At 51.6% G+C, this 20,963-nt stretch overlaps 2 protein-coding genes across 4 annotated transcripts in view; one reads left to right on the top strand and one right to left on the bottom strand.

The window, feature by feature from the left end:
* Positions 1-2,311: 2,311 nt before the first annotated feature.
* Positions 2,312-12,586, top strand: FOSB (FosB proto-oncogene, AP-1 transcription factor subunit). Of its 3 annotated transcripts, XM_079988182.1 has the most exons (5): positions 2,312-3,124; positions 6,637-7,020; positions 7,779-7,886; positions 9,438-9,722; positions 9,823-12,586. In XM_079988182.1, the coding sequence occupies exons 1-5, from the start codon at positions 2,993-2,995 to the stop codon at positions 9,886-9,888; spliced, it is 975 nt and encodes a 324-aa protein (XP_079844308.1). In that variant the 5' UTR covers positions 2,312-2,992; the 3' UTR covers positions 9,889-12,586. The 3 variants fall into 3 exon arrangements, with proteins under 3 accessions (XP_079844308.1, XP_079844306.1, XP_079844307.1); XM_079988180.1 differs by having other exon boundaries at positions 2,317-3,124; positions 9,438-12,586; XM_079988181.1 differs by having other exon boundaries at positions 2,321-3,124; positions 6,637-6,954; positions 9,438-12,586.
* A 5,230-nt stretch (positions 12,587-17,816) lies between these two features.
* The window catches only part of RTN2 (reticulon 2), a 37,898-nt gene continuing 34,751 nt past the window's right edge, over positions 17,817-20,963 (bottom strand). Inside the window, exons 9-10 of the mRNA XM_079985598.1 lie at positions 20,817-20,875; positions 17,817-18,575 (exon numbers count right to left, since the gene is read on the bottom strand). Coding sequence (XP_079841724.1) covers positions 18,533-18,575; positions 20,817-20,875 — 102 coding nt within the window. The 3' untranslated portion in view covers positions 17,817-18,532. The remainder of the gene's footprint in view (positions 18,576-20,816; positions 20,876-20,963) is intronic.

Below are 20,963 nucleotides of genomic sequence, written 5' to 3'. Positions count from 1 at the left end.
TGCACTTTGACGTGCTTTCGAGCTGCTAGGTTGGCAGGAGCAGGGACCGAGCAACGGGAGCTCACCCCGTCGCGGGTATTCGAACTGCCGACCTTCTGATCGGCAAGCCCTAGGCTCTGTGGTTTAGATCACAGTGCCACCCATGTCCCTCATAGCCCCTTCTAAAAGACAAGCCCTCTGAACAGGAAACTCACCCCAAACTGTTTGTGGATACTCAAGCGATATGTAATGGCTAATCTGCACATGTTCAGAGGCAATTCTCCATTTGGGGGCAGGGGAATCATGGCTTCCTATGTGCCTGGTTCTGTGCTGTATCTCTAGATGTGCTTCAGAGGAAATGATATCTTATTTTTACGACTTCATAGCATCTTAGCACTTCAAATAGCATCTTCAAGATAGGGTCAGGAGGGACTCTGTGCAAAACCCTGGCGAGACACTGCCAATTAGTGTAATCAATAATATATCAGGTCCGCCCAGTGGTCTGATTCAGTATAAAACTGCTTATTATGTTTCATACATGCTATCAGCACTCTTGAAGATGTTACCACTGTCAAACCCTTTAATCTAGGTGTTGCAATGGAACCTGGGGAACTCCCAGCCTCTAGACGAAAGTGGATTTTAACAAGACGGCAATCCAAACGCTTGAGAAGGGTGTGTCTGTCTTCCACTTACATAAGCTATGGAAAGGTCAGGTGAAGCCTGCGTGGGAGTGGCAATATTTCGGTTCATCCCCAGAGGATATTTGCACCTCTGAATTCGCTCTCTAGCAGAGGCTCCACCCCTCTGAAACTGAGGGACGCTGCATGCAGGCTGTCTCGAACCCAGAGCCGCTCTGATTAGAACTGGACTCTTGTTTGGGTCAGAGAGGCACAGGGGTGCCAAGGATTGAACCTTGGGCATTCTGCATTCAAAGCAGGTGTTCCACCACTGAGCCGCAGCCCTGGGGCTTTTAGTGAGGCATCTGAATAAAGGGTGATGATGATTAGTTTGCAAATTCATCATAAAAACAGGGGGTGGGGATGGAGGGAGAGAAGAAAGCCAGCCAAAGAATGGATTCATTACAGGCATTTGTGTGCCGTCCTTCAGACATACTCCCATGCAGGGGGCCGGGGCAGCGCCACCATGTTCCCAGGATGGTGGGAATGTTCCTTATTGATGCCAGGCGTTTTTATCCTGCTCTTCAGCCAAATGAAGCTGTCGAGGAGGAGCTTAGCAAACGTCACGAAAAGACAACCCCTGCCCACAGCACAAAAGGAAAAAGGGATTGAGAGGGAAGAGGAAAAAAGAAAACTCTGGCAGATTTATGGGTCACAAGCAGAATGGCTCCTGAAGACCTTTCCAAAATAGGAGACTCTAAGAGTTGTAAGCTTTAATTAGTGGGATCAATCAACTCATTTGTGAACTGATGTGGGGGGAGGGGCAGTAAACCGTGAGGCTCAGAGTTTAGAGCAATTTAGTTTACATCCAATGTGATACAACAATTCAGAATGTGCGTGTATGTATGTATATATATGTATATATATATGGGTGTGTGTATATAGATAGATAGATAGATAGATAGATAGATACACACACACACACACACACATATATATATATGATTCTCTTACCTTCAAACAACGAATGTTAGGCTGTGAATGGCAAAGTATTGTACAATTCATTCCACATACCTTTTTATTTCTTGGTAATATGCACAAATTAAATAAATGTCAACCGTAAATAAATGTCTACCTTTGAACCAAGCGGGTTATTGGCTGTAGACTGCTGGAGCTTGTCTGAATCAGTTTTCCCCTCTCCTCGCTCTTTCCCTAAAAGGGTCATCCTCACATCTTGTGGCAATGAGTTCCGTGAGTGAACTATAATACTGTGACATATATTTTTGGCGGGGAGGTGGGGGTAACTGCCGATCCTCTTGGCAATAATACAAATCTACTCCTTGGCAGGTATTTAAAAGCATCCCCCGGAGTCTTCCCCCCTAATGTGGGGAGGGGGGGTTGGTTTCTAGAGGGGGGGCGAGAAGAGAGGTGCCCCCCCCCTCGCCTTCCCCTCCGCGCGCCTCCCGCTCCCAATGCCATTTCTAGAACGGTAGTAAAAGTTTCTATTAATAAAAAGCCGCGGCGGCAAACACGAAAGCTCTCCAGCGCCGCCGTCGCCGCCGCCGCCGAGGCCTGTGAGAAAGGGATTCCCTCTGACGTCATTGCTAGGATACCAAACAAACACAGCCGAGACAAGGCCATATATGGCTAATTGCGTCACAGGAACTCCGGCGGGGCGGAGCGAGGGATCCCCGCTGAAATAGCCCTTTGGCGGCCCCGCACGGAGACCCCTTTGGGCAAGCGGGGAGGTCGGGGAGAGAGGGAGCCGAGGGCCGAGTTTCGGGGTCGGCGAGGTCCGGGATCGCCGGGGATCCGCGTTTGGGGGGCCGGATCGGCGCGCTTCCTGGTTGACGTCACGAGGGGCACGGCCCCCCTCTTGTATAAATAGGCTGCGAGGCAGAGCGTGGTTCATTCATAAGATTTCGGGCCCGGGAAGGAAGACCGGCGGCGGGCAGCGGAGACCGAACCGAGCGCCGGAGGGGAGATCCCGCTTCGCCGCTCGGAAACCGACCGACCGATCGCTTCGGATTGCTGGCTGCTTGTTTGGGGGGGAGGGGGGAGGCTTTTCTCCGGGGCGCGCGTTGGGGTTGGAGTTGGCTCGACCGGTGGAACTTCGGCCTGCCGCTGCCTTCGGGACCATGCTGTTGCTTTGAAAGGAGAGCGAAGGGGGGGAGCCGAGGGAGCCGTCTCCCCCTCCGCCAGGCGACCCGGAGAAGAGGAGCAACTCTCGGAGGCGCCCCGAGCCTCCTCCTGCCTCGGATCCGGCGGCGGCGACCACGGCAGCGGCAGCAGCGGCGGCGGCGGGAGGGTCGGCCGGCTGGCTGTGCTCGGCGCTCACCTTGGCTTCCAGGCGCCCCCGGCGAGGCCGCGGCCTTTCCCCGGCGCCCCCGAGGGAGATGTATCAGGGCTTCCCCGGAGACTACGACTCCACCTCCCGGTGCAGCTCGTCCCCTTCGGCCGAGTCCCAGTACCTCTCCTCGGTGGATTCTTTCGGGAGCCCCACGGCCGCCGCTGCCGCCTCCTCGCAGGTAAGAGCCGCGGATCGCGGGGTGTGTGTGTGTGTGAAGGGACAAACACTTGCTTGACGGGTTCTTTCGTCCAGCCATAGGAGTCGGGGGGGGGGGGGGCCGCGTCCTTTGCACCGGACTCTTCCGGGCGCCGGGATCCAGGAGATCGGAGGCTCCCTTCTTACTCCCCTTGCAGTTCCCTGCACCCCCAGCCCCTGATCCAAGCGCTGGTCAGCTCGGGGTCTCCGGTGCTTGCATGCTTGTCTGCCTAGCGGGGGACTCTCACGCCGCCACCCCCCCCCACCGCAACTGCATGTGCTTTTCGTTTTCCTCTTCCCTCCCCGCCGCCCTTCCTTTTTTGCCCCACCTGCCCACTTCGGCCGATCCCCTCCCAAATTGATCCCGATTGCGGTACAGATCTCCCCCCTCCCCTTCCCTATTTTATTTCGTTTTTAAAACACGCGGAAATGAATTCTCCGGATCACGGGTGTCCGACCCGCGATAGGAAAGCAAAATATAAGTAAAAATATTCCGGCGGTAGCAATTGAAACGGATCTCCCGCAAAACTCTCCCCGGGCGCGCAAGTCTCCCCTGCGGTCCGCATTCCTCAACTCTCTCTCTCTCTCTCTCTCTCTCTCCGCTTCCCGCACCCCGCTTCCCTCCGGGGTTTCGAACGCGCATGCGCAGAGAGGAGGAGGAGGAGGGGGGAGTGGAGGAGGCGAGCGCGAAGACGAAAGGGGGGAAAGGGGGGCGGGGTTGTGCGTAACGCATGACGTGCTGGAACCCTCCGTGCTGACGTGAAGCACGCACGGCGCGTTGCTCCTCCACCTCCTCCTCCTCCCCGAGGCGCGCGGGTTATTTTGGAACGCTGGTCCACCCCCGTTGCTAAGGGGCGGGGCGGGCGGGAGGAGCGCGCGGATTGGCCGGGCCTGGGAAGCGGAGGCCACGCCCCTTCCAGCCTCTGCTGCTGCTGCTGCTGCTGCTGCTGCCGCTTCTATCTTGGTGCAAGTCAGCAGAGCAAAAAGGAAATGCTAAAAATAATCCTCTCCAACTGTGGAAGGAGCAATGCTTTGCTTTTTTTTTTAAAATAATTTTTATTCATTTTTCAAACACATAATAAAAACAAAACAGAAAACAAAAAATCAGAACACAGAACAAAAACATACAAAACATTTAAACCAGTATAACTTCAAAATTATATTTTCATACCCTTCTTTCCTTTGACTTCCCCATACCTCCCCATCCCTGCATCCTTGTTTAGTGATTCTTTAGCAACCCTTTGGTCAATTTATCCGGAAGGAGCAATGCTTTGCGTCCCATATTTCGGGGGGCAGTTGCCAGCTCCCCACCCCATAATGCCCCCTTTAGCTGGAAGAGAGAAATGGGCCTTGCTCCAGCCCATAATAGGCATCCATCTCTTTCCTTCCCTTGTTAAATTGGGAGAGGAAGATGCATGCCTGCTCGCCCTCCCAATGTTTTCCCTGGTCCTCCGGGAGCTCTAGGGGCGCGCACTCCCCTCTGCAATTCAGAGGGGGGTGCAATGAAGGGGTGGAGGCGCCCCACAGCTTGCTCTGACCCACTGGTGAACGTGGGAAATGGGTAATAATATTAGGTATAAATGTGCTTGCTCCAGCCAGGAATGGCAGCCAGCCCCCGACCCATTTGGAAGTGTGGGGCGGAAGGCCGGATAAAGTGGCTTGGAGGCAGCTTGGCTTTCCTGTGAATTGCATAGCAGCACTTGGGTGAAACCCTTTCCCCTTGCTTTTGAGGGAAGGAGCAGCAAAATTTAGGGATGAGCTTCATTTTGCCCTCCGATTCACAGCTTTTCCCACCTGGAGCTGAGTTGCTTTAGAGCACATTGTCTAAGAGTTATTTCTGAGCTGTGTTACCTGCAGGGGGAATCTCCGGCAGCTTTCTTCCCCTCAGATCTTACTGTACTTGGGACTCTTATTATATCACACCTTCTGGTAGTTTGTGTGCTTTGAGGTTTCGTTCTAAAAAAAGACGAGAAAAAAGCCAAGGTTTCAAACCAGAGACTATTATTCCCTGTATAGGTACAGGATACAATACATATACACACAAAAATATATGTATCTTCCCCCTGAAAAGCAATAAAAAGAATTCTGGTATATTGTCCTAAAAGTGTCCATCGTGGTGGCAGTCAGTGATGGCTGATGCTTCCGCTTCATTTGATCTCGTGATATTTGTTAATATAATAAAATAATAATAATAATAATAATAATAATAATAACAACAACAACAACAACAACAACAACTTATTATTTATACCCCGCCCATCTGGGCGGCTTCCATAGAAACCAAAAATACAGTAAAATATCACACGTTAAAAACTTCCCTGAACAGGGCTGCCTTAAGATGTCTTCTGAATGTCAGGTTGTTGTTTATCTCTTTGACATCTGCTGGAAGGGCGTTCAACAGGGCAGGCGCCACCACCGAGAAGGCCCTCTGCCTGGTTCCCTGTAGCTTTGCTTCTCGCAATGAGGGAACCGCCAGATATTTGTTAATATTTCCTGATGTCACTTATTCGAGGAATGAGAGGTTAGCCTTCAGTTCTCAAGCTGGAGAGGGAACAGTGTTTGCCACAAGCTTCCACCAACTCTTTTAACAGAAATCCAACATGCTCACTGACAGAATATCTGTGTTGCATCTCCACTGCAGTTGGCAATTCCTCTCTCATAACACAGATGGAAGGCAGGACTAGATGACAGAGCCAGCTGTGGTGGCTCATTTCATAGAATTGCCAAGGGGTCATAAGGGGTCATCTGGTCCAACCCCCTTTGGTCTTAGATAGACACTTTGGCTTAGACATGGGGTTGGTGCTCCAGCTGTCATTGGGACTAAAGCTGATGGGATTTGACACCAGCTGAAGTTGATGGGATTTGTAGTACAGCAATGCAGGGGGTTGGACTACATGACCCTCGGATCCCATTTCAAGTCTACAGTTCTGTGAACACCTGGAGGGCAGCAGGCTATTACTCATCACTTTTCTCTCTCCCCCCCCCCAAATGAACTCAAAGCGACTTACAAACATTAAATAATATTAATTTATTGTTTATACCCCACCCATCTGGCTGGGTTTTCCCAGCCACTCTGGGGGGCTTCCAACAAAGTATTAAACAACAGTAGTCTCCCCTAAAGCTTCCCTAAATAGAGCTGCCTTCAGATGTCTTCTAAAAGTCTGGTAGTTGTTTTTCTCTGTGACATCTGGTGGGAGGGCGTTCCACAGGGCAGGTGCCACTACCGAGAAGGCCCTCTCGGTAGTGGCCAAGGTTGCTTTTTAAAAACCATAATAACGAATGAGCTTGAGAAGAAACCAACTGGACACACTAGCTCCCACAAACATTTTACTGATAAAGCAAAACACTTCATTTGTTAGGGGGCGAATGATCCATGTCACCTGGATCATTTAGGCCACGGTTGCCTACAAAGGTGCTACGTGAAGAAGGGACATGGAAGCCTTATTTCTGCCGTCCTCTGAGCATGCATGCCCCCTTCTCTCTCTCCCTCTCCAGGAGTGCAGTGGCCTTGGGGAAATGCCCGGATCCTTTGTGCCAACAGTGACTGCCATATCGACTAGCCAAGACCTGCAGTGGTTGGTGCAGCCCACCTTGATTTCCTCCATGGCCCAGTCTCAGCAGCCTCCAGGCCAGCAAATGCCTCAACAACAACAGCAGCAGCAACAGCCACCCACTGTGGACCCCTACGACCTGCCGGGGACCAGCTACTCCACCCCAGGACTGAGCGCTGCCTACAGTGTCGGCCCCTCGGGGCTGCCTGCCGCCCAGCCACGCTCCACCAGGGCCCGGCCCCGAAGGACTCGGGAGGAAACGGTGAGCGGGGAGGATTGTAGGGCCCTGATTCTTCTGTGGAACTTCCTCTGGGGAGCCGGCGATGAGGTTATTAACTCAAATCGTTTTGCATCCTTGATTTGACCCTGCTTGACATATTCCCCAAGCAGCCTTAACGGCTGCATTTGGTATATATATTTTTGGGGTGGGGTGTTGGCTGGTTGCCTTCTCCGCCCTCTCGCCCCCTTGGTAGCTTGGGGGAAAGTATGGGTGACTTATCCAGATTGCAGCGACGGATTTGCCAGTCCACTGTAGCCAGAACCACTTTGGATTCCTGGCTGTGCAGCGTCCAGCTAAGGTGGGCTGCTTCACCCTCCCAAATCTGGTGCTCCGACGTTGCTGCATCTTTTCCTAGACTTGCAGAGTTGCAAAGGGACCGTTAGTCATCTAGTCCAACCCCCTACAATGCAGGAATCTTTTGACCAATGTGAGGCGCAAACCCACAACCTCTGGATTAAGAGTCTCACAGGGTTACTTGAGTGTATTCTCCTGGGTTGAATACTGGGGTAAAACCCAGGATGTCCATTTGTCCCAGCAGAATGAGCAAAGATAGTGTTGGCTGCAGGGGTCGGTTGTGTGGATCCCAGAATTCTTGACAGCCAGTCAGGGGAAGGGATCTTCTGTCTCTTCATGAAGTCCAAAGATAGACCAGCTTCTCCAAGGTTCATTAGGGATGGATGCAGCTGGTTTGCCCTGCAGGAGAGAGGTGGTGGCAAAGTCCTTTGGGACGATGCCATGCGCAGAAAGGTAGAATTGTCTCTAGCCTTCATCCATGGACTGACCGCCTCTTTCTCCCGCCCTTGCAGCTGACACCCGAGGAGGAAGAAAAACGGCGTGTCCGCAGGGAGAGGAACAAGCTTGCAGCGGCCAAGTGCAGGAATCGCCGCCGTGAACTGACAGACCGACTTCAAGCGGTGAGTGGAAAATGGGGACTTTCTGGCCATGAGCTTTTTAGTGCCACTGGCCCTGCCCTTGGGTGGTGGGGGGGAACCCACAAGCTTTGAGAGAGGTGGAGTTGCCTCAGGGCCCTGTTCTGCCTGGCTCAATGCCCAGTTTCTATCTATTGCATTTATATCCCACCTCTCTCGCATTTAACCTCCACAACAACCCTGCGAAGTAGGTCAGGCTGAGAGACAGGGACTGTGACCGGAGGCTCATGGTGAGCTTCACGGCCAAGTGGGGGTTTGAATCCTGGTGTCTCTCAGGCTCTAACCACTACACCATGTTGTCTCCTCATGGCCGGTATTACCATTTTAAGGGGCCACAAACGGCCGATTATTTCATTCCCTGTGACCATGGGGTAAAGCCAGGTTTTTCAGGGCAAAGAGTTTGAAATGTTTTTTCTTCCATTGGGATATTTGAAAACGGTGTTGGGTTGTTTTTTTTTAAAAAAGGCTGCAACCGCTGATTTTTAATGCCCTTCTCCTTGTGGCTTGTTCTAAGCTGTTTTGGGCTCCCATATTTAGGATAACAAGCTTTATTTACAAATCTTCAAGAACGGACAGCTGATCCCCATCTTTTGGGGACCAGGCAAACCCCAGTTCTTCCCTCCTGACAATGTAGGTAACAGCTCTAGGCCGCCATCTTGGAGGAATGGGCGCCATAGTTTGTTGGCCGGAGCGGTTCTCGCCCAGCAGTGGCCCCTCTGGTCCTGCAGACGCCATTTTGAAAGAGGGCAAAGGGTCTCTTGCTTGGCTAGAGCAGGAGAAATGGCAGACTCCCTGACTGCAGTGCCCACCAAAACTGGGATGGCGCCCCCCCCCAAAAAAACCTAGGAGCAGGCAGCGAGGCAAGATGGCAGATGCAGACTACCCACAGGCGTCCCTGGGTGGGCTTGAACCACCAACCTTCTGGTGGTGATGGTTGTTGTTACAGTATTATAATTACTATTACTATTATTATTTGAATTTATATACTGCCCTATACCCGGGGGGTCTCCAGGCGATTCACAGAATAAAATCAAGATATAAAACCACAAAATACCTAATAAAAATAAAAACAACAACCCAATAGCCACCCCCACAAAAAATAAACATTTTAAAAGGACATAGGATGCCAATCAGATCAACCAAAGGCCTGGAACATTTTTGCCTGGCGTCTGTATGATGAAGGTGCCAGGTGACCTTCCTTAGGGAGAGCATTCCACAGACGGGGAGCCACTACAGAAAAGGCCCTGTTCTTCTGTTGCCACCCTCTGCACCTCTTGAGGAGGCGGCACCCGAAGGAGGGCCTCAGAAGATGATCTCAGGGTCTGGGTTGGTTCATATAAAAACAGGCGGTCCTTAAGGTATTGCGGTCCTGAGTTTCTGGGGAATTTTGGCCAGACGCACCACCCAAGGGAACTGGTGGTGGTGGTTTCCCTCCCAGCTCCCCAATTCCACAGCATCTCACCTCCCCTTCCTTGCCCCCCCCCCCACCCATGGCTTCCTTGCTGAATCCGCTGATGTCCCCGCTCCTTCCCCCAGGAGACCGACCAGCTGGAGGAGGAGAAGGCTGAGTTGGAGTCGGAGATCGCGGAGCTTCAGAAGGAACGCGAACGGCTGGAGTTTGTCCTGGTGGCTCACAAGCCCAGCTGCAAGATCCCTTACGAGGACGTGCCAGAACTGATCGGGCAGCCGGGCACCTCGGGCGAGGTGAGCGGTTTAGCCCTGACGGTCAAGGAGGACCCCTTTGGGCCCACGGCCTACTCATCGCTGCCCCTCCACTACCAGCAGACCCTTGGCGGAGTGCAGGCCTTGTCCCCTGCGGAGGTAGCGTTTTCTAGTTCTTACTTTTCACATGGTGAACAGCTGACCGACCCGTACCCGGCTAACCCTTCCTATACGTCTTCGTTTGTCTTCACCTACCCAGAGGGAGCCACCTGCGGAGCCACACACCAGCGGAACAGCAGCAGCGACCAGTCCTCGGACTCCCTGAACTCTCCCTCGCTCCTTGCCTTGTGAAACTCAAAAAACCAAAAAAACGCGCAAAAACAAAACGCAAAAGCCCAACCGCCTCCCAATCTCGAAACCTTTTCTCTGCCTGACCTCCATTGGAAAAAACAAAACGACCCACGTGCGCAAACTTCTGCGTTAAGCGAAGGGGGGCACAAGAGAGAGAGAGAGAGAGATAAAGAAATGGCAAATGCGTACCCCCCAGCTTGGGAGCATCAAACCTTTAAAACACCAATATCTATCTATAGAGAGACCAAGTCACCCGCCAGCCCTCGCTACACCAGCACCCACAATCACAAGCTCTGTGACCATGTTGTTGTTGATGTTCAGACTGCCGGGGTGCAGTGAGTGGAACGCCTTTTTGTGTGTCGACGGTCGCTTTCAACATTTCCTTGTTTTTTGGGCTTTGCAATTTCCAAATGGGAGAGCGAAGGAGCATGGATGTTTCTGGGCTGCAGCGATGGATGATCTACCCTCCGCCTCGGAAGAACTCTGAGCCTAATATTTGCTTTCTGTGGGGGAAACGGGGCCCTTGCCTTTTGCTGAACGTGGACTTTTTGGCTGAGTGTGGACTGTGACGATGGTTCTCTGATTCTTGCTGCCTTTTGTTCATGGAATCATAGAATTGTAGACTTGGAAAGGGACCCCAAGGGGTCGTCTTGTTGTAAGAAGCCGAGCAAAAGGGGACGACCTGTCAGTAGGGGGGGAATGAGGAGGAATGGGGGTGGGCTCCCTCCCCCCTGTTCTAGCAGACCCTACATTGCCTGGCTGCTTGTGAATCTTCTGCCAGCTGCATGGTTAGAAATGGGCACTCTCAAGGCACTTTTCCAAGTTATCAGCCTGCACTATGAAACGTGGTTGAGAGATTGACCGGCCAGCAACCATCCTTTCCCAAATTATTTTGGCAGGTACCTAGAATAAAAAGTCTAGAATATGGCACAGGAGGTGCTTAAAAGCTCTTGTTTTCTGTGTGGTTTAAGCTTGCTGTTTGATCCAGAGGCGCATGCTTACTCAGAAGTCAGCGCAACAGAATTCAGTTCCTTATGAGTTGCACCCTTAACGCACAGAGGAGCAAGTCTACTTTAATAGGCATGCAAGCAGAAATTATTCCAGTTCACACGATTACCAGTTTAGGCGCTTTGGTGAATGTCCTGGGAATATAATCAAAGGGCAGTAGAAAAGTATTTGGTCTTAACAAAGTATGAAGAAAAAGAAGTTATATGCTTCTTTTTCTTCATACTTTGTTAATATATATATATTGAGTTCAATACAAAATCGAAAACTTAATTAATGAGAACCTCGGCTGCAAAACTCGCCAGATTTTTAACTTGTGCAATAGTTTGGCAGCCCTGGTGTGCCTGTCAGAGAACATGGAAGCCTTTTAGAGGATGGCAGCCTCCATGCTTGTAAAGAAAGCTTTTTTGCTAGGAATTTTGCACAGTGGGCTGTCTGGAACGCCACGTCTCTTATTTTTGTCCAGCTGGTTGGGGGGCCAGCTCTACGTTGGGTCTACCCACCGCCTTTTAAACTTGGCCACATCCCCCCCACTCCCGAATGAATCCTCTTCCCACTAGGGACTTCTGCCTTTGCTCGGTTTCACGTGGGTGGGTGGGTGGCTGGCAACCATTTTGCCAGGATGTTGGGGAGCTGCGCTTGGTGATATACTGTGAACGGACCTCTCTCCCCCCTCCTTGTATAGATGCTTTCCTTCCCCAACCCTCGATATTGTGACACTATGTACTTTAAGGTGCCTGTTTCCTTTTGCTTGATGTATCCGTGGTTTTTGAAGCTGGCTCTTCTCCCCCACCACCCTTTTCTCCCTTGGTGACACTGTTGGTGAGAAAAAAAAACTCTGGATATTTAGCTGACTTCCATCCCCGGCTGCAGCCTTTCCTAATTTCTGGGCTTCTGGCTTCCTTCCTGCCTAGCTGCACCCTGGTGGATATCACTTTAGGGTGCCCAGATCCTCAAATGTGAGCTCCCTTTTTGAAAAGTGTCGGTGGCCCAGCCTGTCCCAGCATTTCAATCGGTTTGCAGCCGTGTTGCTTGTGAAGTGGCCCCCCCCACCCAGCCCACCCCAGGGTCTCCTTGCGCCCTGTTGCTTCGGTTGCCAACGCCAAGCGGCGCTTGTGTATCTCTTGTGTGTGATCTTGTGCAACAGCGCTGCCCGCTTCTTACACCGTGCTGCCTCTTATTAACCTGCCACACAAGTGTGTTTATGGACTGGGGTAAAACGAAAAAACGAAAAAAAGCTGCCTTGTTGCTTTTATGGAGCTCTAGAGCACGCCGTTCAGGCTGTTTCCAAAAAACTTTCCTCGTGACCAAGCTTTCAATGTTGTGTTTAATTTTTTTTAAAAACCAGAATTATTTTTAATCTTATGGACTTTTATTTTAACCGGCTTTTATTTTTTTTATTTTTAATTGCTTATTATACACTTGCTGGGGAAACGGGGGAATATTTTTAATTTTTTAACTATTATAATAATTATTATATTATTTTTACCCCCTTGTGCTGTAATATTATTTTTGTGTGTGATGTTGTTTTGTTAAGCAGCAGGGGGGGCCGTCGGATGGGAAGCAGAGGAGAGAACTCTGGACCCGGCTGGCGACTCTTTCCCTGCACTTAACCTTGGCTAGCAAAAATGGCAAATAAAGACAGCTTTGAAAAATGCACTTTTTAACGATGGATATAAGATCTCTATTTTTTCAAACTCCTGTAAAGTTAACATTAAGGTGCAATAAAAAAAAAAGAAAGAAAAACCTCGAGCCGTAGAGCTGCCTGGCTTTCTCCGCACCGAAACCCCCATCACCTTGTGCCTTAACCCTTCACGTTCAGGGCGGGGCAGACCCTGGGGTGGCCGGGTAGCAGGAAGCTGCTATTGAGGGTGGTTGCCATGTTTATGCGCTGGGACCTTGTTTGGTGTTGGAGTGCCCTCTGCAGCATGCTAAGCGAAAGCACACATGGTGAGATCTCATGGAAAGCAGATTTTGGGGTTTACGTGTGTAGTTACAGCCCTTAAATCCAGGGTGTAAAACCCTTAAATCCCATGATCAAAGTGTTGGTGCTGACCTTTAAAGCCCTAAACAGCCTAGGTCCAGTATACCTGAAGGAGCATCTCCACCCCGATCGTTCAGCCCAGACACTGAGGTCCAGCACCGAGGGCCTTCTGGCGGTTAGCTCACTGCGAGAGGCCAAGTTACAGGGAGCCAGGCAGAGGGCCTTCTCGGTGGTGGCGCCCGCCCTGTGGAACGCCCTCCCACCAGATGTCAAAGAGAACAACAACTACCAGACATTTAGAAGACATCTGAAGGCAGCCCTCTTTAGGGAAGCTTTTAATGTTTAACAGACCACTGTATTTTAATGCTTTGTTGGAGGCCGCTCAGAGTGGCTGGGGAAGCCCAGTCAGATGGGCAGGGTATAAAAAATAAATGGTGATGATGAGGATCAGGCTAAAGGGGCCCATCTAGTCCAGCCATCCTGTTCTCACAGGGCCAGCCATGATGGGAAACCTGCAACCAGGATCCAAGCACGAGAGCAACTTTCCTGCGGTTTCTGGCAACTCTGATTCAGCAGCCTTGCTGCCTCTGACAGACTGTAGAGCGCAAAACATAGCCCTTGTGGCTGGTAGCGATTGGTTTGTTGTTGTTGTTGTTTAGTCGTTTAGTCGTGTCCGACTCTTCGTGACCCCCTGGACCAGAGAACGCCAGGCACTCCTGTCCTCCACTGCCCCCCGCAGCTTGGTCAGACTCATGCTGGTAACCTCGAAAACACTATCCAACCATCTCGTCCTCTGTCGCCCCCTTCTCCTTGTGCCCTCCATCTTTCCCAACATCAGGGTCTTCTCCAGGGAGTCTTCTCTTCTCATGAAGTGGCCAAAGTCTTGGAGCCTCAGCTTCACAATCTGTCCTTCCAGGGAGCACTCAGGGCTAATTTCCTTCAGAATGGAGAGGTTTGATCTTCTTGCAGTCCATGGGACTCTCAAGAGTCTCCTCCAGCACCATAATTCAAAAGCATCAATTCTTCGGCGATCAGCCTTCTTGATGGTCCAGCTCTCACTTCCATACATCACTACTGGGAAAACCATAGCTTTAACTATACGGACCTTTGTTGGCAAGGTGATGTCTCTACTTCTCAAGATGCTGTCTAGGCCCGTCATTGCCCTTCTCCCAAGAAGCAGGCGTCTTTTAATTTCGTGGCTGCTGTCACCATCTGCAGTGATAGCTATTGGTAGCCTTCTCCTTCTTCTCTTCCACAAATTTCCTAGGTGGCACTTCTGCATGGAAGGAATCTTGTAGGCTCTTCCCAGCATTCCATTGTAATAAACGAAAATCTTCCCTTATGGGGGGACACATGAGCCCTTATAGAGTCCTTTGCAGGGGGGGCCGTCAGACGGGAAGGAGAGAACTCTGGACCCGGCTGGCGACTCTTCCCTGCACTTAACCTTGGCTAGCAAAAATAGCAAAGACAGTTTTGCAAGAGGAGGAAGTTTCGATGCTCCTCCGGCTGGATCTCAATTGCATGTCACACACACACGCCCCCCCCGGACTTCCAGCCAACTTTTGGTTTGAACCTTCCAACCCTGCTTTTCGCTGAATTCCAAAGATTTAAGAGTTTGGAACTAGAATGAACTACTATTTCACGCAGCACATAGTTAAAACTGTGGAACTCCCTGCCGCAGTGTGCTGGGTCCAGGATCCGAAGGTTCTGCTGGGAGTCAGTCCGACAGGGCCAAGGCAGGAAACCCGGCAAGGACAGGGACAGGGTCTCAGGCAGGATCTGGCATACAGCAATGTTGCTCCCGCAACCTGGGGCGAGGTCCGACAGCCTTTTATCTTTGTTGGGGTAACGGCCGGTCCTGATCCCCTGGTGACTCACCTCCCTGTCTCGCCTGAAGGTGAGCACTCCTCCTGCGAGTACTCAGGTCTCTCCTTCTTTCAGGCCTCAGTCTCTGCAGCTAGGGAGACGTTGGTGGGATACTAGACCCAGGGGCCGCCTCAGCCTCCCCTGACCCAACGGGTAGTGGAGCAGCTGTAAGTGATGGCCCAGCTGGAGGCAACAAGGGAATCCCTGCATCTGGAGCCAGGGCAGGCTCAGGCCCCTGACACAGCCCGGCTGGGGTTTGCTGCAGGGGAACCTGTGCAGACTGGGACTCTTCAGGATCAGGCCCCAGACTTGGTTCAGATCATGCCTGAGGCAAAGGATCCGGTGCAGACTGAGACTCCTCAGGTTCCGACTCCGAGCCCGAGTCCCAGGCCATCACACGCAGGAGGCAGGGCTGGCCACCCCGTTTAAAAACCGGGCTCAGGGCGGCTAACAGCAAACACAAAACACTGATCAAAATGTGACTTAAAAACAGCATAGAAACAGCATAAAATACAACATAAATGCAGCATCGATGTCAATAGAATTAAAAAACCCAGGGGTCATTGTGGGGGGCGGGAAACCCCAGTCAGTAAACATCAAGTGATGGTAAAGGTAAAGGGACCCCTGACCATTAGATCCAGTCGTGGCCGACTCTGGGGTTGCGGCACTCATCTCACTTTATTGGCCGAGGGAGCCGGCATACAGCTTCCGGGTCATGTGGCCAGCATGACTAAGCCACTTCCGGCGAACCAGAGCAGCGAATGGAAACGCCGTTTACCTTCCCGCTGGAGTGGTACCTATTGATCTACTTGCACTTTGACATGCTTTTGAACTGCTAGGTTGGCAGGAGCAGGGACCGAGCAACGGGAGCTCACCCCGTCACGGGGATTCGAACCGCCAGCCTTCTGATCAGTAAGTCCTAGGCTCTGTGGTTTAACCCACAGCACCACCCACACTAACTGGCCAAGTTGGTCCTACTAGGGCCAGCAGGAGACCAGGGAAGAGTTTAAGTGTGGGGTCCCAGATGGCTTTAAGAGGATTGGAGGAATTCATGGAAGAGACGGCTGTTGATGGCAGCTGGAGGCAGCAATAATTCAGAATACCAGTTGCTGGAAGCCAAAAGCAGGGGAGAGCTTTTCTCCTGCTCAGATCCTGGGATATCTCTTCTCTGCTAAAATCCATCAGCATTCTTGATGAGTACAGTTCCCTTAGTTTCCGTTATCATACCATCAAAAGGGCAAGAATACACAGATATTTTAGCATCTTTGACAGGAGTAACATCACCTTCAGTTTCCTTTTTTAAATAACCGAGCCATGCAATACTGTAGAAGCAGAACCTAGGATCTTGCACTCTGATGTTATCAACATTAAAGTGGCGTGACTCAGGAAGAATAGACACATGCCTGAGCGATAAGCTTAGTAAGAAATATCCCATTGCCACATTTTTTACTCATTATTGAAGTTTGCAGCAAAGACGCCAGTTCTTCAACATCCCAGAGATTTTTTTTGCTGAGCGGCACATGAGATCAGGAAGTATCTCTAAGGCTGTCTTCAAAGTTGCTTCATAGCCTTCAATTACCTCTGAAACAGAAAGTCCCATTCTTCGAAGCTCTTCTGCATGTTCTAGGAGGGCTCTAGCAAACACCAAAATTTGTTCCATCACCAACTTCTTGCTCTTGCATGTGAGAAGCCAAGACAATCATTTTTGCAGCCAGTTGGCCACAGTTGAGAACAGGATATTGAGTTAGAGGGGCGTCATTTGGCCTGATCAGATCCTGAGGCTCCAAGGCTTTGACCACCTCAGGAGAAGAGAAGACTCCCTGGAAAAGACCCTGATGTTGGGAAAGATGGAGGGCCCAAGGAGGACGACAGAGGACGAGATGGTGGGACAGTGTTCTGGAAGCTACCAGCATGAGTTTGACCAAACTGCGGGAGGCAGCGGAGGACAGGAGGGCCTGGCGTGCTCTGGTCCAGGGGGTCACGAAGAGGCGGACACGACTAAACAACAACAATGGGGCTGGTGGGTGTCTTGCGGTTCACTCACTGGAAAGGGTTGTGTTCCTCCCCTCAGTGGTTTTCACTTGCTGGTGGAAGGACAGCAAGGAGAGAACCAGCTTGGCATCCCTAGGCAGGGAGTTCCAAAGTTGCCTGGGAGCAGCCACCACCAAGAAGGCCCTTTCCTGCATCCTCACCATGGGGTCCTGAGAGGGTGGGGGCCTGAGAGAAGGGTCTCTCCTGAAGACCTAGGGCCTGGGCAGGTTCATATTGGAGGGGGGGCGTACGGCGCTTCAGACAGCCTGGGACGAAGGGGGCTTGCGCAGGAGAAAATCCCAGGGATGAGTTACGGTGCGCTTGAATTCGTGTGCTATGGGGCTCCCTGGAAAAGACCCTGATGTTGGGAAAGATGGAGGGCACAAGGAGAAGGAGACGACAGAGGACGAGATGGTGGGACAGTGTTCTCCAAGCTACCAGCATGAGTTTGACCAAACTGCGGGAGGCAGTGGAAGACAGGCGTGCCTGGCGTGCTCTAGTCCAGGGGGTCACAAAGAGTCAGACATGACTAAACGACTAAAAAACAACAAGCAGCCAGGCTCTTCTTATCCTCTTATGGAACCTCCAGGCCCAGAGGCAGTCTACCTGGATTCCTAGGTTCTTTGGGACATTTGGCTACTGTGAGAGTAGGATGTTGGCCTGACCCAACAGAATAACAGGATCGTCTTACATTTCCAAATGTGAATGCCTCCAATGCCTTCTGTTACCTTCCCTCTTTTAAAACTCCACCCGTAGCGTTTGAAGGCACTTGATGTTTTGTGAAGGACGTATTATTTTTTGGAGACGCCCCCCGCCCCCCCCGGCCGGCAATGCAGAGTGGAGACTGGGCACGCTCTGCCCCTTTTACAAACTGTGCGGAAAGGGGAGTGGGTGATTTGGGCAAATGCAGGCGTTCTCACGTGACCCCTCCTCCCAACCCGCCCACCCCCCAGCAGCCCATCCGTACATGAGCCCAAACCCCAACGATGCAGGAATCACAGCCAGGAGGCCACACGTCAGACACTTGTTGTTGGTTTTTTTCCCCAACAACCATTTTTATTAAAGTGTAAATCCAGGCAAATGTTGAGAACCGGCTCGCGCCAACCCCGCAGCTGCGTCGGTGGCCGGGATGGGTGTGTCCGAGTCCCGGGAGAAAGAAAGAAACATAAAAAGGTGCGTGGAGGTCGATTGTGTGCTCTGGCCAGCGTTGGGCACCTGTTTTAAGACAGAGCTTTTCTCCTGGAGGAAGAAGGTGTTGCTCCAAGGCTGGCGGGTCCGTGTCAACTTTCCCTTAAGAAATAAATTCAGCAGGCAGGCAGGGAGGGAGACCGGGGAGGGTGGCACTAGGGTAAGAAAGGGGCCTTAGCCCACCCCCAAAACAGCCACAGCTTCCTGGAATTCTCTTGGGGGGTGCTGGGGAGGGTGCCCCACTCCAAGCTGTGCCAACTCTGCTCAAGGACGGCAGCTGCCCAGAGGACTACGCTGGCAGAACGGACGTCTCCGGCACGCAGTTAGCCCAGGGGGGTGGACTGGAGAAGGCGAGCGGCTTTCTGTCGTGTCCAAGCCATGGCGGGGGGGGGGAGGAGGTGAGAGGGTAGGAAGGTCTCTTTGGGAAGGGGTGGGTGAGCAGCTGGAGGGAAGGAAAGGGGCAGGAGGAGGAGGAGGTATGTGTGGGTGTATATATATCTCTGTGTGTGTATGGGGGTCAGAGCAGGAGAGGGGGGGGAGTTATTCATTCGGCTTTCGCTTTGGCTGTCGGCAGTTTGGACAGCATCCTAGGAGGAAAGGGGGAGAGAGAGAAGAAATTAAGCCAGTAGCGAGTAGAAAGAGTTTCTTGCTTTAAAAAAAAATTATCTGCAGGACATCGTCTAGAATAAAATACCATATTTTCACTCTATAAGACGCACCAGACCACAAGACGCACCTAGTTTTTGGAGGAGGAAAACAAGAAAAAAAATATTCTGAATCTCAGAAGCCAGAACAGCAAGAGGGATCGCTGCGCAGTGAAAGCAGCTATCCCTCTTGCTGTTCTGGCTTCTGGGATAGCTGCACAGCCTGCATTCACTCCATAAGACGCACACACATTTCCCCTTACTTTTTAGGAGGGAAAAAGTGAGTCTTATAGAGAAAAAAATACGGTAGCTTACTAGGGAAATGCTGAAGTTGCCCTTTGGGACGCCTCAGGGTCAATTTTTTATGGTAGCCCAAATCTCAGTTGTACGGGAGTATGCACAGTGGTACCTCTGGATGCGAACGGGATCTGTTCTGGAGCCCCGTTCGCATCCAGAAGCGAAGGCAACCCGCCTCCGCAGGGAAAACCCACAAGTAGATCTGTGCACAACACACTCCCTTCCTGTAGTATCGCTGCCTCTGACTGTGGAGGGCAGCACAGAGCCATCACAGATAGTAGCCATGAGAAGCCCTCTCTTCCTCCATGAAATTGTTCCATCCTCTTTCAAGGCCATCAGAGTTGGTAGCTGTCACTGCTTCCTGTGGCAGGGAGTTCCGTAGTCTGACTATTTCCCCCTTTTGAACTATTGGCCACCCAACAACACAGCGTACACATTTATGCAGGTTTAACCCACGAATGAATCAAGTCGATGCACATTCCGAGAGCTCTGCAAACAGGTGACAGCTCTGTTTTTAAGCCGGTGCGCCCATTCCCTTTGCAGCAGCCCAGCCCCCACACCTAAAGCGAAACGCACATTAAGGTCTTAATCCAAATGTGAAATTCTGGGGGACGAACAAGAGGGGAAACTCAAACACTTTCGCATCTCCTTTTGTGTGTGTGCAAGTTTCTTAGAGGCTTGTGGTTGAAAACAGGATGTGAGGCCAGACGAACTTGTGGTTTGGGGGCAGCGAGGCCAGTTCTTCTTAAATATTTCTGAACTTCCTTACGGCAGGTGGGTGCTAAAGGCGACGGGTGGTCCCCCCGCCCTCAAATTCGAGAGCACACTGGTGCCCGCTCCAGAAGTTTTGAACTGCAACTTCCACCAGTCCCAAATTTGCCTGCAACCTGCAGGGCAATCAATTAACGTGGAAACATCTAACTACAGTGGTTCCCCGCAAGACGAATGCCTCGCAAGACGGAAAACTCGCTAGACGAAAGAGTTTTCCGTTTTGGAGGTGCTTCGCAAAACGAATTTCCCTATGGGCTTGCTTCGCAAGACGAAAATGTCTTGCGAGTTCCTGCGGGTTTTTTTCCTTCCCCCCCCTTTTTCTAAGCCGCTTGTCCGATAAGCCGATAAGCCGCTAAAAGCTGCTAAACCGCTAATAGCGCTAATCTGCTAAGCCGTCAATGGGCTTGCTTCGCAAGACGAAAAAACCGCTAAACGAAGAGACTCACGGAACGGATTCTTTTCATCTTGCGAGGCACCACTGTACGGTCTTCTCCAACCTGGTGCCCTCTCCAGGTGTGCTGATTGGGGGCTGGTGGGCGTTGTCATCCAAAACATCTGGAGAGGGCACCAGGTTGGCAGAGTCTGTTCTGGAGATTGCAGGAGGGTTAGGAGAGCTGCTTCCCTTGCCCAATGCTTATCGGAAGGGCCTGCCTCCATAATTTCTATAGGTCCCGAACAAGCACTGGTAGCAGTGGCCCAGTGTGCCAGCAGGGGGTGCTGTGGGGCTAGGGTATATACACAGAAACCCCATACACTATTCAGTTTCTGAAAATTCATTGCACCCACGGGTGACGCTCTCTTTTCCAAACAGCAGTGAAATAGGAGCCAACGTCGTGCAGTGCTAGGAGCATTGGGCCAGGTAGAGACCAATGTTCAAATCCTCCGTGGCCCCCAAAACTCATTTGGGTGACCTTGGGCCAGCATCTCTCAGCCGAGCCTACCTCACAGGGTTGTTGCGAGGGGAAGAAAGCCATGCAGGCCGCCTTGAGTTCCTTTGGGGGCGGTGGGCAATGGAAGGATTTGGTGGCCCCCTCCCCAGCTGAAGAAGCAAGGAAAAGAGGCAGGGGGCAAAGGAGAGACAATACCCCCCCCAAAAAAACACACCCCACAACTTACTTTGCTCTGAGGTTACTCAACTGATTCCTCACCAGCCCCACATACTGGTCAATCTGTGCCTGAAAAAAGGGAAAAGGAAAAGGGTCTGTGGTGAGTGGGGATTTGCTGGAAATGCCAGGAAGACGTTCAGGCTCCAGGATATGTCTG

The sequence above is a fragment of the Podarcis cretensis genome (genome assembly GCF_951804945.1).
Source record: "Podarcis cretensis genome assembly, chromosome: 8".
NCBI lineage: Eukaryota > Metazoa > Chordata > Lepidosauria > Squamata > Lacertidae > Podarcis > Podarcis cretensis.
This window is presented reverse-complemented; position numbering and strand designations above follow the sequence as displayed.

Bases quoted from the DNA above. Each gene is read 5' to 3' on its own strand.
- FOSB (XM_079988180.1), top strand. From the start codon at position 2,993: ATGTATCAGGGCTTCCCCGGAGACTACGACTCCACCTCCCGGTGCAGC. The intron at 3,125-6,636 runs GTAAGAGCCGCG...CTCCCTCTCCAG, and splicing joins CCGCTGCCGCCTCCTCGCAG to GAGTGCAGTGGCCTTGGGGA. The intron at 7,887-9,437 runs GTGAGTGGAAAA...TCCTTCCCCCAG, and splicing joins TGACAGACCGACTTCAAGCG to GAGACCGACCAGCTGGAGGA.